This window comes from Anabas testudineus, chromosome 18 (assembly GCF_900324465.2).
Source record: "Anabas testudineus chromosome 18, fAnaTes1.2, whole genome shotgun sequence".
In the NCBI taxonomy this organism is placed as follows: domain Eukaryota; kingdom Metazoa; phylum Chordata; class Actinopteri; order Anabantiformes; family Anabantidae; genus Anabas; species Anabas testudineus.
The window spans coordinates 15479475-15493348 of NC_046627.1; the positions used below are offsets into that span (position 1 = coordinate 15479475).

Sequence of the window (13874 nt, forward strand, 5' to 3'; positions counted from 1 at the left end):
ATGTGTTGTCTTGAATAGTCACTAGCTCTGTATCCGGGCGGAGGAGGGGTTGGGAGGAGAACTTGTTCCCATGGTGATCGCCAGTTATGTAATAACACTGGGTACCTATGGTAGCCGAGCCATTGGAGACTGAGAAATAAGGACGCACAGGGAGGCCATAATTTAGATTTGGAAAACACTTTGAGAGCGATTCAAACGCCATTAAATGCATGGAGCTTGAACCGACATGTGAACAACACACCATAAAGTGCAACACAAAAGGAGGTTCTTCGCATACTTTTCTGTATGACAATGAACTTTCTCCTTTTAAACACCTTCCTTCCCCACTAGACGCTGCACACCCAACCTGACTCCCGCTGTTTGTCTGTTTCAACATGTGAACAAACATATAGGAGGTCAAATACATTTAGCAAGGTCAGTTGAAACATAGTGGCTAGACTATAAGGTGGGTGCACCCCATTAGGACTTGGTCTCTTGTATATCACATGATGGCATTTCAAACAAATAGTAAGTGATTGGTCTGCAGGGCCTGGGGGGGGGGGGTCGTACTCCCATACTGGATGTCACCGAATATATTTACTGTTGGCTGTGCGCAGCAATTCTGTGGCAGTGATAAAGACAAATGCGGCTGACTCAACTTTAATTTAGATTTTCAAGGTTTGTCAGTGGTTTTCCAGTGGTATTGTTATTTTACTGCTTTTCAGTTCATGCATATGATACATTAATAGGTGAACCACAGCTGACCACCACCTTCCAGTCCTTTACATCAGACGAACCCCCACCGCCATGGCAGTACCTCTTCATTAACAATATCCAGCAATGAATTCATCGTAATTAATTTCAAACTAAATGTTGCAAACATTTTTATACAAATGAACTCATGTTTTAAGTTGATTCAGTTAGTTTGAATCACTGATCTGCTTATCATTTATTACCACCCAGCTAGTACAACTTCTTATCACTGCGTGGACTCCTTTCAATTATGTTTCCAATAGTTGTATCTTTTAACTTTAAAGCAGCTCATAAATACACGGTCTCACTTAAAACATTTTACCTTTAGCTTACTTTTAGTCCACTCTTTCATCTGTTTATTGCTACTTATTCAATAGCTTTAGTTGTGTATTGCTGCATTTATATATTACATTTACATCTATAATTTTTAATTTAGGTTGTAGCTCTCTGCTTTAGCTAGTTTTGCTTATATCTGTATATCTTTAGCTGTTTATATTCACTTATTAGTTATTTGCAACAACCTCAATCACATGATTATTCAAATATGTGGGTATATGTTATAAATCACATTTTAAAAACTATTTTATCAATTATTTTCAACAATCTTTCCACATATACTGTCAACTGCAAAAATAACTTACACCTAAGTTTCAGTTCCTCTGGTTGGGATTCACTGATCCGTGAGCTACTGTAATAACACCAGACAGAGAGTTAGACGGTGGCCAAGGGAGCAGTAGTGGCAGCGCTCTAAATTTAGTCACCCCTCCTCTTGTGAACCAAATACCAATGACAACAGACAAACTGACACCCACTCATCCACTCATTCAGTCACTAAGTCAGTCGGGTCAGGCTCCAGCCCCCTCCACGCACCCTCCCAGCGACGAGCCTCAGTGCCGGGGAGCACAAGCACCCTCGCTGGTCACTCTACCCAGTCTGACCCTCTTGCATCTCACCTTTCTGACTTCCTACCCCGAGGAGACAGGCACAACTTGAGACTCTCCCCTCGCCCCCCCCCCCCCCCGAGGGTCCTTCAGAACAGGTAAGCCATCACTTGGGCCTCTCCACAGGTGTGCTGTCCAGCTCTAGTGTGACACTTGCACTTTGAGTCAGGCGTGTTCCCCGCTACCGTCTGCAGTCGTTCCCTTCACATTTCCCTGTCGATCACACTGCTTGCCTTGTGATGCTGTATATTTAACTTAACAACATTTATTATAACAATATAAATGTTGCAAACCTGAATCAAAATGAATGAGCTGAAACCCCCCCCCAAAAAAAACCTCCAAAGGATGAAGTGATTTGTGTGGTGAGCAGACGTTGGCATTTCCTAATGAGAAGTACTTGCTATATGTTTTGTGTTCACTGACACCTTGGTGTTAACCGTCTGCTGTGCTCTTTCCTTCACCGTTTCACGTGTTTGCTGTCACAGCACCGTGTTCTCTGTCTGTGTCCTTTCGGCCTACTTGGGTAATTTCGAACATATTGATTCCTGGACTCCTGACACAGCTGCTTGCCGTGTCTGAAGACCATGTGGTTGGCGTTTAACAGCCCAAGGTTATTTAAAGGGGTTGTGCTAACTTTGCCCTTTTCGCTGCCCCAATAAATTCTACGTGCTTCGGTGCGTCTTTGTGCGTGGTGTGGATTCTTGATGTTGACCAATCGATGCAGCCATGCTGTCTTTCTTTGGTGCCTCGTCATGTGGTTTAAATGCTTGTACTGATGCACGCTGTCTCCTGTGACTTTTCTGCCTCTTCCCTCACACCCCAGGGGCAGCCATGTCACAGTTCTCCACCATGACGACGAGGGAGAGGAAAATGCAGGCAGCAGCAATCTGCAGGGAGGTTCAAGCCCTAGAAGGTATCTGTATCATTTCATCTTCATTTCATCAGTGTAGCTCTCCTTCTTTTTATTGCATAGCATTCTTCACTTCTGTCTGTATGACATCTTTTTAGTCATACATAACAACACAGACGTGGATTTAACACCATAACTTACAGCACAATTTTAATTCCTAGACTACTGTGAACACCACCTCACCCTGTCCAACACACACATGCAGCGGGTCACTGCTACATTCACTTTATAGAAGGTGCGAGTCCTCCATTTGCCAGTGCAGCAGTTGCCAAACATCCCTTCCACGACCCTGACTATAAATAAGCAAATGAATACTTTTATGGGGCTAAAGTAACTAATCCCTTTTGTCGTTGTTCCTTGAACGCTCTATTTCAGGGCGAGGGCAACTGTGCGGCTCACTGGGAGGGTCTGAAGGCTACTGACAGCTGAAAGATATTCTGGCAAATTATGTGTCTCACACTCTCATATAGGCCTGTGACATCCCCATGATCAGCATGCAGTTGCAAGCACGCAATGCTAACCGCAAAAACAAGCACTGGACATGAGTGGATTACAAGGAGGGATAATTCCTCATTCATCTTATTGGCAGGAAAACCAAGTCAGCAATACATATAGAGCGCTTTTTGCTGCCAGGCGATTTTTTTTATGCTATGTTAATATGGTTTGTGATGAGTGAGCTTCGATAGGTGACGAAATAGAGAAAGAGATGTGTCTAGACAGAAGTCTGATCAATGTGCAGACTGTACTGTGATATATAGTGAAAACACACAAGCTCTTCAGTCTTTCGTTTGTCTCCTTGGGTCTAGATGCAGAGATGGATCTCGGGAAGAAAATGAGCGTGCCTAAGGACATCATGCTGGAGGAATTGTCTCTCGCCTCAAACCGGGGCTCCCGTCTATTCAAAATTCGCCAGAGACGCTCCGAAAAATACACATTTGAAAGCATCCAGAATGAAAACAACAAGCAGCTCAGTGTAAGCAGAAGCACAACACATAAACACACATGCAGCTAATATCCATGTTGTCTCCTCTGGTAAGGGTAGGCGTCAGACGATTGCTTGCTTGTTGCAGGATTGCCCCGACACATCTGTGTGTTTTGTTAGCTTAGCATAAACATCCTTTCGCCTCGGCCACATGAAAAACATTGCCACAATAACCTTACATCCTGACGAAGCACATGTGAGAAAGATTGCGCACTTGGAAGCGTCGTGACTCGTGCGATAGACATGGAGCAGCGACAGTGGTAGTGAAAGTCTTCCAGCTGGTCGTGCATAGCTCCTTTGTGCATAAATGGACAGTGTGCCAAGTCTAGCATGGCCAGGTCACACATAAAGCACTTTATGTAGTGAGTTGTTCAGTAAAATTAAAGCAAACATATGAAGTTTCTCTTTATTGAAGCTCTTTATATTACGAGCAAAGCTTATATCCCCTTTTGTTTAGCTTTGTAGTGGACTTGTGTAGTTATTATGGCTTGACATCCAAAGATAAAATAATTATCATGCTCCAGGGTAGTTTTTTCTCCCCCACTCATCTTTGAAGTGAGAAGGACTCGCATAGTTCTGGTTTATTTATTGCTTAAGGCAATAGAGGGATTTTGTTTCATGTTGTCAACATTTCCTGAGGAAGTCCTGCAGTAAATCATCATAAATATCTTTCAGTGGGATGAAAGCTGGATGCTTAGGCTGCAGTGCATTTCATCCTAACCCCAAAAAACAATGTTTCTAATGTTGAGGGGGAAATGGACACACAGGGAAATTCTCTTTCTTGTTGCTGCTGGAAAACATGATAAATCAAGGTTTGTTAACCACACGCCGAAAAGTGGAAGATTTTGTTTCAGTATGATTGATTGTGCATGCAACTTGCAAATTTTTTTGTATTCCCATGAATTTGAATATACCAGAATATGTTATTTTACAAAACCTTGTTAATAAAACTATTTAGATCCACTTAATAGCTGAAGCTTTTTAATCGTATTACACAATCTTACTCTGCAGATGTAGCTGCGCAGGAAATGAAGATAATGGTCAAAAGCTTAAGAAAAAAAAAATGACTAAAAGTGTCCTGAACAACCATGCCCAAGGCTGACAGTAAACTTTGAACCTCCTGTGTTTGAACCTCCTTTTAGAACATGGCGGTTTCCCAGGCAGAGATTGGGAACGCAACAGAGAACCACAGCGGCGCCGACCAGCCACCCGAAGTGCCGTCTGACACGCCAGACGCCAAAGCGGTGCCAAATCCAGACAGCATCGCTTCGGGTAGGCAACTCTGGTGATACACTGTACACACTAACACATTTTCAAGGACCCCGACACCAGTGCGGCGGTGATATATACTGTAGCTAAAAGCCGGGCAGACAAACAACTTGACCTAACTCGCTCCCTGTTTGTGGAGAAGAACACACTAGAATCTGCTATCCATTCATCACAGCTCACACAACAGCCGGCCAGTGCTCTCCTCACTAGTGGATTTAATGCAAAATCTGTCAATCTTACTAACAAATTAGGCACAATTTGCGCTTATTTATTAACCTTCTTGCTTTGGTCGTGCAATTTTCTGAAATATAACAACACTTTAAGTGTTTTGCTCGGCACATCTTGTGCTCGCCACAAAGCACTAGATGTGCTGTGTTTTGATAAGGATGTTTGTACTCGTGCAGCCCTTGATCATTTTGGAAAACATTTCCTTCTTGTCTGGAATCTGCAGGCGTCTGCAGGCGGAATATGATTACATGTTTTTCTATTCTCTCTCTTTTCCTCTTTGTCTCTTTCTTCTCATCCCACTCCTTTGTTTCATGCGCTCCACATTCCGATAACTCTCTCCTTCTCCACCTTTACACCCCTCCTCGAGACAATCAGCTTTGACCATCTTTTGAAAAATTGCTGAGGTTTACCGCTGGGAAGTGTTTCCTGTTTGCCTCTTGTGCCAATGATACCATCAGCTTTTTGCGCTCACATCCTCCCTTGAGTCTCAATTCTGCCCAGTTGACACAAAACCAAAACAGATTTAGGGATGAGTACATCTACGCAGGGGTGGGGTGTTATTTCTGGACCTCAGGACCAGACACCACCCTTCAGTGTTTGAATGAAGTCACTCCAGCTGTAGCAGAAATCAGGCCAAAGTGCATCAGGTATCAAATGGTAAGGACTCTTAAAATAGCAGAGCCATTCACCCAGGGGTGCATGTTCCATGTCACTGCACTGGTTGCAAAATTTAGGTATCGAGTTATCGATATACAGTTAAATCATAGAGTAAATAGAGCTGACATAGTATGGAAATATGCTGGAGACGGGTTAATTATAAAGGCAATCTATCAGTCTGTCTGCAGACACATCTCAGCATGTAGAAATGTACCACGCTGGCTGTCTCGCCCTCTGTCCCTCCAGTGCTTTCATCTCCACACAGAGAGAGTACACGGTGCTGGGAGTGTGACAGTCTTTTCCCACAAGCATATCAGCTCAGCCAAACGTCCAACTTCAAGAACAATATTCCTCAGAAAATGTTTTACACAGTGGTTTGTAATAAATCCCCCCCCCCCAAAAAAAAAAAAAAAAAAATCTGTAAACTTCCCCACAGGTCTGTTTGGTCTCTCCTGCTTCCTCCTCAGGGCAAAACATAAACTCAGGAAGGGGGGATTGTTCATTGTAAGAGGTTAGGACGTGACAAGACGCCCCGTGTTATGTAATGCCTCAGTTTGCGAGCCCCCCCTGAGTGAAGCACTGGGTTTGAAGGATAGTGTTTTGGATAGGCCTCTCCCATCAACACACAAAGACTATGCAAGGAGACATACACACATGCAGGCGTGCACACACACACACACAGTGATGCTCTTTCTTTTATTTTGCTGTGAACTTTAACATTAGAGGATATTATAATTTCAAACACAACCTTAGTGTATTACACATTTATAACAACCTACATACACAACCTTTCTCTTTAACACATTTTTAACCCCACTACCCAGAAATCATATCATGACACACATCAGCAAACAGCATGCGCTCCCCCCTTAAGTTTAGTCGAGGCCAGCCGACCGGTCTGTGATCTCCTCTAACCAGAAAGAAATCAAAGGGAGGGATCGGCGTTCTTTGGACAGCGTGTTTACTTGGTGCTGTTTAAAACACGGTTTTGAATTTAATTCTTAAGTTTCACATCATTACTTAGCAAGTGCCCAAATCTGACAGCAGCAAAAAGGAGACGTATAAATAAGCAGCTATAACCGACTAATCATAATTTGTTTTATTTGACGTAGAAAAGCCCTGTTGTTCAATCACTGTCTGTGTGGTGTGACCCACCCAGGGTACGGACGTCCTCTGAAAGACGTCCCTCCAGAGAAGTTCAACAATACGGCTGTGCCGAAGGCTTACCACTCGCCATGGGAGCAGGCGATCATCAGTGACCCAGCCTTAGCTGACACTCTTGTAACTCACATGCCGCAGCCAGAGCCCCAACAAGGTCTGCCGGGATACAAGAGCTTCAACAGGTACCATCCAAGCCGATGAACAGGACGTCTTCAGTAAAATGGGGGATGAGATTGTAAATGTTTGAGGCACACAGACTATTTAGTTTTGGAGTTTATAGAAAAACTATAGTTATGGCTTTAAGAGAAAGCTGTTCTGGAAATCGGGAAATGAACAACTGTCTCCTGTTGGTCATTGATCCTGTTAGGGTGGACGGATGGATCCATCAATGTGGAGTTTGGCTCTATGTAATATAAAATCTGCTCCTGTCATAGTTGCATTTCTCTTGAACATAACGAGAGGTCTGGTGCTGCTTTCATATGAACACTAGGCTATTCACTGAACAGTAGCCACTGTGACTACAACTGGAATTTAGTAATGGAGTAAAGGTAAATGCAGGAGAAGCAGCACAAGTAGAGAAAAGTCTGAAAACTGATTCAGTAACTTAAATTATATACAGCATCAGCAGCATAAGTTCAGTTTCTCATTTGTATTATAAATTTGGGACTATTCTGTTGACTATTCTGTTCTTTCCAAACTGACATAGCTTTGCTTTAATTCAATGTGCATACAAGTGGAGGAGTAAAACAAAGACTGTCCTTCATCCTACTATGCTTCTCACTCTGAGCAGCTTCAGTATCTCTTAGAATATGTCCCCTGGTCAAAATCTTTGCTTGGCTTTAATTAGTTGCATCACTTCAAATGTCACTGCAGTCCCTCTCATTAGCACATGATGGCTACTGTTAACACTGTCACTCCATCACCTCCAGGGTGGCAACCCCATTTGGTGGCTTCAGCAAGGCGCCCAGGCCTGCTCCCATCAAACCCCTCCAGGTGGATCCCCTCCCGAACTTCTCCGAGCTCCAGGGCGACACAGCACCAAACCGACCTTCTTTCAACAGATTTGCTCTGGGTTGGGTGTCGGCGGGCGGTCCGGCTCCCCGCCCTACCGCTTCCCTTGAGCCCGCGCTAATCCCTGAGTCAGAAGACCTTTGAACCCCAAATGTCACACAGAGTCTGTCTAATTACTATAGTTGTTGCACCTGGGGTTTCAGTGGGAAGGGTAACGCGTCAGGGTAGGAAACTGTGTCCTGTTGGGCACCGCTCAATGAAGTTACCACGTTTGCAGCATCCCTTGGTTTTCCAGTGATGTTAGCTTTTGCACTGAGAAAATGAATTAATCATGAACTAATGTGCAGTAGATGGAGACACTACTGAAATAAACTGAATTTGTTGTATATCCATGTGCTGAAGAGTATTTTATCTTGCTAATGCAAGTTTTTGCTCAATAAAAATGCCCTACAACATTTTTCTATTTTATTTTGACTACTATTTCCATTGTTTGTTTTTTTAGCTTCTAAAAATCTGGATGTAAACCTTTAACATATTCGACAACATCACCGCAGGAACCTCAGCGAGTTGCTCTGATCCACACTGAAGGCTCACTTGAGTGAATGATACTACACCTGTGTGCTGTACTCGTATGCAAACCCATCACTTACTGCAACGTGTGAGAGGCCAAAGATACATGTGAGCCACTGTAGTACGCCTCAAGGTTACGCTCCGTGACAAATCAAATCTGCTTCAGTGACATGATCAGCTTGACTTATGTGTCTCACACCTTTCGGCTATGCCCAGCCACGGGAGTGCGACTGACTGGGGAGCTGCTCGATGAGCTGTGCCCATTCCCTTATCTTAGTCTCTGTTTATTTGTGCGACACTCAGGGATTGATCTCAGATTTAACAGGCCTGAGCAAACAGACAGCTGATTCAAAGTTACCAATGAGTTTTACAAAAGCGGTGCAGTGAGTCATTCTTCCAAAGAACAATCCAAAAGAGACGCACACAGCGGCTGAAAATACGCATGAAATGGCTGCAACAACTGATTTTTGATCAAATTGGATAATTTGCCTCGTTTTCTCATTCAATCTTAATGGCCCGGAAGACTTGGGTGTCTTTGACTGAAAAACAAGCGTGTGTTTCATTCAACGTGATTGATCTTTTCAGTCTTCAAAAAATGAATGGACAGCCACTCGGAGCCATGTGACCAAGTCGAGCACCGCCACATTCCTCGCCTCTGCCGGAGACCTATTGGAATTTGCAGCTCTCCGTGCCGTTCCCCCTTTGAGTCCTATTGAATTCCTCTTGCCAGCCTGTTCAGGAGAAGGGTGTGTTCACCCAGCATCCAAAAGGGCCAGCAGTTCTGCCAAGGACCACTGTAAATATTGAGCAGTGTTTATCAAGGGCAGGCATGAACTCTCTTTGCACTTTCATTGTAGCCATTATCAAAATGCAGCAACGGAAATATTATTGGCAAGAGCTGTAGCGTAGGCTGAGGGTTGCCGAGCCAGACGATTCGATTATTACTCTCTAACTGCAACCACTTTTCCCTCAGGCATGTTTGCTTTGGCATGAGATGGCACAGTAGGTAGTGAGCACTGAATTATACACATCGAGGTGCAGAGCCTGCTCTGAACAATGTGGTTCCCGGGTTTGGTCAGAGGCTCTGTCCTCAAACTGACCCCTTGCAGTGTCATTGAGCAAGACACTAAACCGACCCATGCTCAGTCCTTCTAAATCACTCTGGATAAGAGCATCAGGTGGGGTGTGGGGATAGCATGTTGGAGCCTCAGCGAGCTCATGTGCAGCACAATCTTTTTTAGAAAGTGCTTTTGAAGAGGGAGAAAGCACACAAACACCTGATAGGAATCTAACACCGGAGTGACCACTTGTTATGCAACACGGACCTCGATAAGATGGGAACGTGACGCATTTCGGTGTGTGTCAAAAAGGTGCGAGGACTGCGACAGGCGTCAAATCCGACTACATTTCAACATTTATCTTTTGTTTTTAGACACCGTGACCGTGCACGGGCCTTTCACCGAGCAGCTGGTCTTCAGTATCTTTATCAGCAGTTAAACAGTGAACTCTGCTGCTGTTGCATTCACTGTCATGTTAAAAAGTCCCTCGGGTTTCCATCTGCACACACAGCACTGAACAGCGAGTGTGCAGCGGGCTGCTGACACAGACAACTGCTAAAAGGTTGAGCCACATGACCAGCCAATATCCCCGAAGGACTTCTGTAAGTATGCATGGGTCGAGTGAGAAAACAAATGTGAACCAAAAACTGCAAGGGCACTGAGTTGTACCTAGAGGGAGACATACGGTTCACTTGAAGGTTTTACCACGGAGACACACTTTTGAGGAGTTAACAGCCAGACTGCTGGTAGAATACATGCTCATGATTACCACAAACACATGTTGGAAATCTGGGATTAACCTCATAATATTGTGTCAAAGCGACCTCCTGACATTAAAATCCACAAATAACTGCAACACTTCAGTTCACGTCCTGGTCGTCTGATGACACGATAGACGTGATGTGTGCAGCAGGTGGTGGTTCTCGTAGGAAAGTGCAAAGCCCAATGGGATATCTAAAAATATGAGCGAAAAATAAAGCATCCCAGGGGTCAGCGGGGTGGTGTTGGGTTGCCAGTGAGGTGAGGTAAAGGGTGACGGGGGCGCGCATTCCACTGCTGAAATGAGGTGAAATGACGCAATGCGTATAACTTTGTTCCACTTAGAGAAACATTTTCGACCTGTCAAGCAGCAGCAGCAGGGTGTGTTAGGGTGGATCCCTGAGTGCACAAGTTGACTGACGAGTTTCTTGTGACTTTGTGTGTGTGCGCGCGTTTATTTATTTGAATGATTTAATTAGATGGGATGCATGAGGTATATGTTGAGATACAGTATATGAAGTCACACTTTATATCAAGGGCTGAGAGGTTAAGTGCACAAAATGCAGCGGAGTAAAATAAAAACTACTTCATGGATCACAGCTAGACTAGTAATTAGCTAGTGTGGACAAGTGAGCGTTCGAGATCACGTTCCTGTTTACTTGCAAAAGCCCCTTTGGTATCAATTACAGCTCCTCACAGTAACCCAGCATCTGACTTTGACCTCAGGGAGCTCATCTATATTCCTGACTGGTCAATAAGTGTTAACCTCCTCTCTTTGTTAAATAGCGAGTGAAAAATGATTAACTTACAACGGCTAACACAACCGATAAGTGGACAAACTGAAGCACTGAGACCTTCAGACGACTTGGAAAATGCTCTTTTCTCATCTAATGACACCACGGAAGATCGGAAATTAGCTTTAAATGCCTTTAAAGGGGACATTTTCCTCAGAAAAAAAACATTAATATGTCTTATCTTAGTCACTTTTCCTAACAGACAGCTCTGAGGTGATAGCATGCTTTTCTAGTGTGCTGCAGCTACTGTGGATACGGCAAACACAGCAGTGAAATATATCACAGTCGCCCCTTTGGCAGCAATCCAGAATTAATGTAACATGGTCAGTTGCCAAAAAAAAAAAACACAGCTTATGTCATCCACTTTTCTCCAATAAAGCACTGGACACACTTCTGCTTTAAGACAAAATTAGTTGTATCATTATGAAATCCTGCAAACCACATGCTGGGATGTCATATGGTGTTGCAATGTTAAGTCATCATGACAGCGCATGCATAACCATTCCTGTGAATGTAATAGTATAAAAGGTACACATGTATTAAAGGATGCTTTGTCATATCTTGTCAGCTGTTCTCTAAATATAGCCTTTATTTTGGAAATTGACTGGATTGAAACGAATTTCCAGATGTCACAACCGAGAATGTGTAGCAGTGTAAGTGGTTGGACAAAAGGTCCTCGCAAAGAACTGTTGACTTAATTGTTCTTTAGAAATCCGAGAAGCGGTTTTATTCCCAAAAAAAAGAAAAAAAAAAACAAAACCCCTCATCATTACCAGATTTTAATCCTTGGTTAAATATAGCACGAGTTTTAGAGGCGTCGCCTCCCGTGGCCCCATTTGAGGCATTCGAGCATGTCTAATCTCTTATGCAACAACAGGGCATTCACTTCTGTGTGGTTCCTCATTAGTAGTAATTCAATAGCAACGCAGCAAATTGTGTTCACTGAAAAGATGTTACAAACTTTGTTCTGTTCAGTAATTCCACTTTTGTGTTGTTTTTTGGTGACAAAAGGGCATTTTCATCTAAGAGGAGTAACTTAAAGCCGAAACCCTTTTTTTAAAAACAAATATCCTGTATTTATTTGCGTTTATACACAGTCAGGATAACTTGTGTCCTCATATTACTCCATCACTTCATTAGTACAAGCTCTTCCATTTGAATTATTTGCATTTCCCACGATACCACTCACATCCAAGTCTGCGTGTGCGTACGCAAACATGCACACAAACTAGGGCATTTGTTATTACCCGGGCTGAGGCAGGAGCAGATTAAGTTTACTTTTTAATTAGACTCTAGTCTTCAGATATGTTTTCAGCTACCTTATACCCATGCAGATGTACATCGCCTCACACTGTATGCTCGTCTTTGAGGAGCTGAGCCTTCCTTTCGCTTCTTCTTCTTCTGAATTTCAGTCTTTTTATTGTTTAATTTACTTTCATCTTGGTGCGAAAAGCATCACACTGAGAATGCACCCAAAAAGTTGTTTGGTTGTGCTATTGTTGTCCTACTTTTTCTTTGTATCTCAGGGCTGTTGAGTACAATAAGTATGGATTGAAAAGCCAGGCAACTGTGATAAAAATATCCTACTTCCAGTGGCACAGCACATTTGGGGTGAAATGGAATTTCCTGTGGCTGCCCAGTGACCCAATCAATCAATATATCTATCTATTTATCTATCAGACAACAAAAGACACTGGCAGCATGGTGGTCATGCAGGGAAACAAAAGAAAAGGTGGTGGTGCTGATAAGAGAGGACACAGGTTTGTCATTTGAGCTGTGTTCTCCATCGTGTTCAGCAAATCTCTGGCTGCTCACTGGGGCTCTCTGAGCGCGAGAGGTCAAGGCGGCGGCATCAGCTCCCAGCGGGACAAGCGTTCGCCGTCTCCTTTGCGAGGTCTACGCTAATTAATCTAACGGTAAAATGCCCTTTACAACCCGAATCAAACCTGTGTGTAATTAGTGGCTTGCTGGGAAATGTTTCATCCTACAATCAGCAGAGAATTTAATTGGAAATACCTCACAAATTTGCAAGTTGTCAGAGGGAGCAAATAAGGGAACATTTATGACGAGTTGAGATATGAAAGGGAAAAAATGAATAAATCATATCGAAAAAAAAAAACCCAATGAGTCCCCATTTCTGCAGAAGTCATTCAAAGTGCATGCCAGCCAGACTATGATGTGTCACAGCACTGATACAGTCATTTTTAGACTTTTGGCTTGGAGTACGGCAGCAGTGCTGACAGGGCACAAATTGTCAGATTCAGTGGCTGGATAGCAAGCTGTCCACCAAGGGCAGAAAGAAAATAACTTTACACTTGTGGAACTTGTTAAAAATTGGATCTGTTTGAGATGTCTGATCCATAATTCATAGGGAATATAAGAAATTCAGTGGCAGGACTTCAAAGTGAGGAGAGGCCTACAGCCTTGGCGGGAATGTCCAGCATCATGTGAGGCTTCTCTTTGGGAGCTTAGAGTCTCACGCTTTTAATAAAAAACTTTTTGTTTCTGCAAACGGTGTATTCCCATTGTTTAAAAGTGTGTCTAGGGCTATAAGATAAATGAAATACCTTTAACCTCATATCGCTAAAAGCTCACATCACTCAAACCGATTATCACCGCACTCATCCGTCTTCATATTTTTAAGAGGAAGCATTATATGTCCCTCGAGGAAATGTGCGCGGAAGGAAATGGCGTGGACGCTTCAATGAGCCCTTTCAAGTACTTCCTGGGGAAAGGCTTGGCCACGCTGACACATTGCGACCCCTCCACCACCACCGCCACACCACGCTCGATCATTGCGTC

At 43.5% G+C, this 13874-nt stretch overlaps 1 protein-coding gene across 2 annotated transcripts; it reads left to right on the plus strand.

Annotated features, from left to right (window-relative positions):
- The first annotated feature begins 15 nt into the window (after positions 1–15).
- On the plus strand, positions 16–8332 carry LOC113157303 (myozenin-2-like). 2 transcript variants are annotated; one of them, XM_026352713.1, is made up of 6 exons: positions 16–1771; positions 2497–2586; positions 3390–3556; positions 4708–4837; positions 6879–7062; positions 7810–8332. In XM_026352713.1, exons 2-6 carry the CDS (start codon positions 2505–2507, stop codon positions 8033–8035), a joined length of 789 nt encoding a protein of 262 aa, XP_026208498.1. In that variant the 5' UTR covers positions 16–1771; positions 2497–2504; the 3' UTR covers positions 8036–8332. The 2 variants fall into 2 exon arrangements, with proteins under 2 accessions (XP_026208498.1, XP_026208497.1); XM_026352712.1 differs by having other exon boundaries at positions 16–2586.
- Positions 8333–13874: the final 5542 nt, after the last annotated feature.

Coding starts and splice junctions, on each gene's coding strand:
- LOC113157303 (XM_026352712.1), top strand. CDS start 2,505: ATGTCACAGTTCTCCACCATGACGACGAGGGAGAGGAAAATGCAGGCA. Junction 3,557..4,707: donor AAAACAACAAGCAGCTCAGT/GTAAGCAGAAGC, acceptor ACCTCCTTTTAG/AACATGGCGGTTTCCCAGGC. Junction 4,838..6,878: donor TCCAGACAGCATCGCTTCGG/GTAGGCAACTCT, acceptor TGACCCACCCAG/GGTACGGACGTCCTCTGAAA.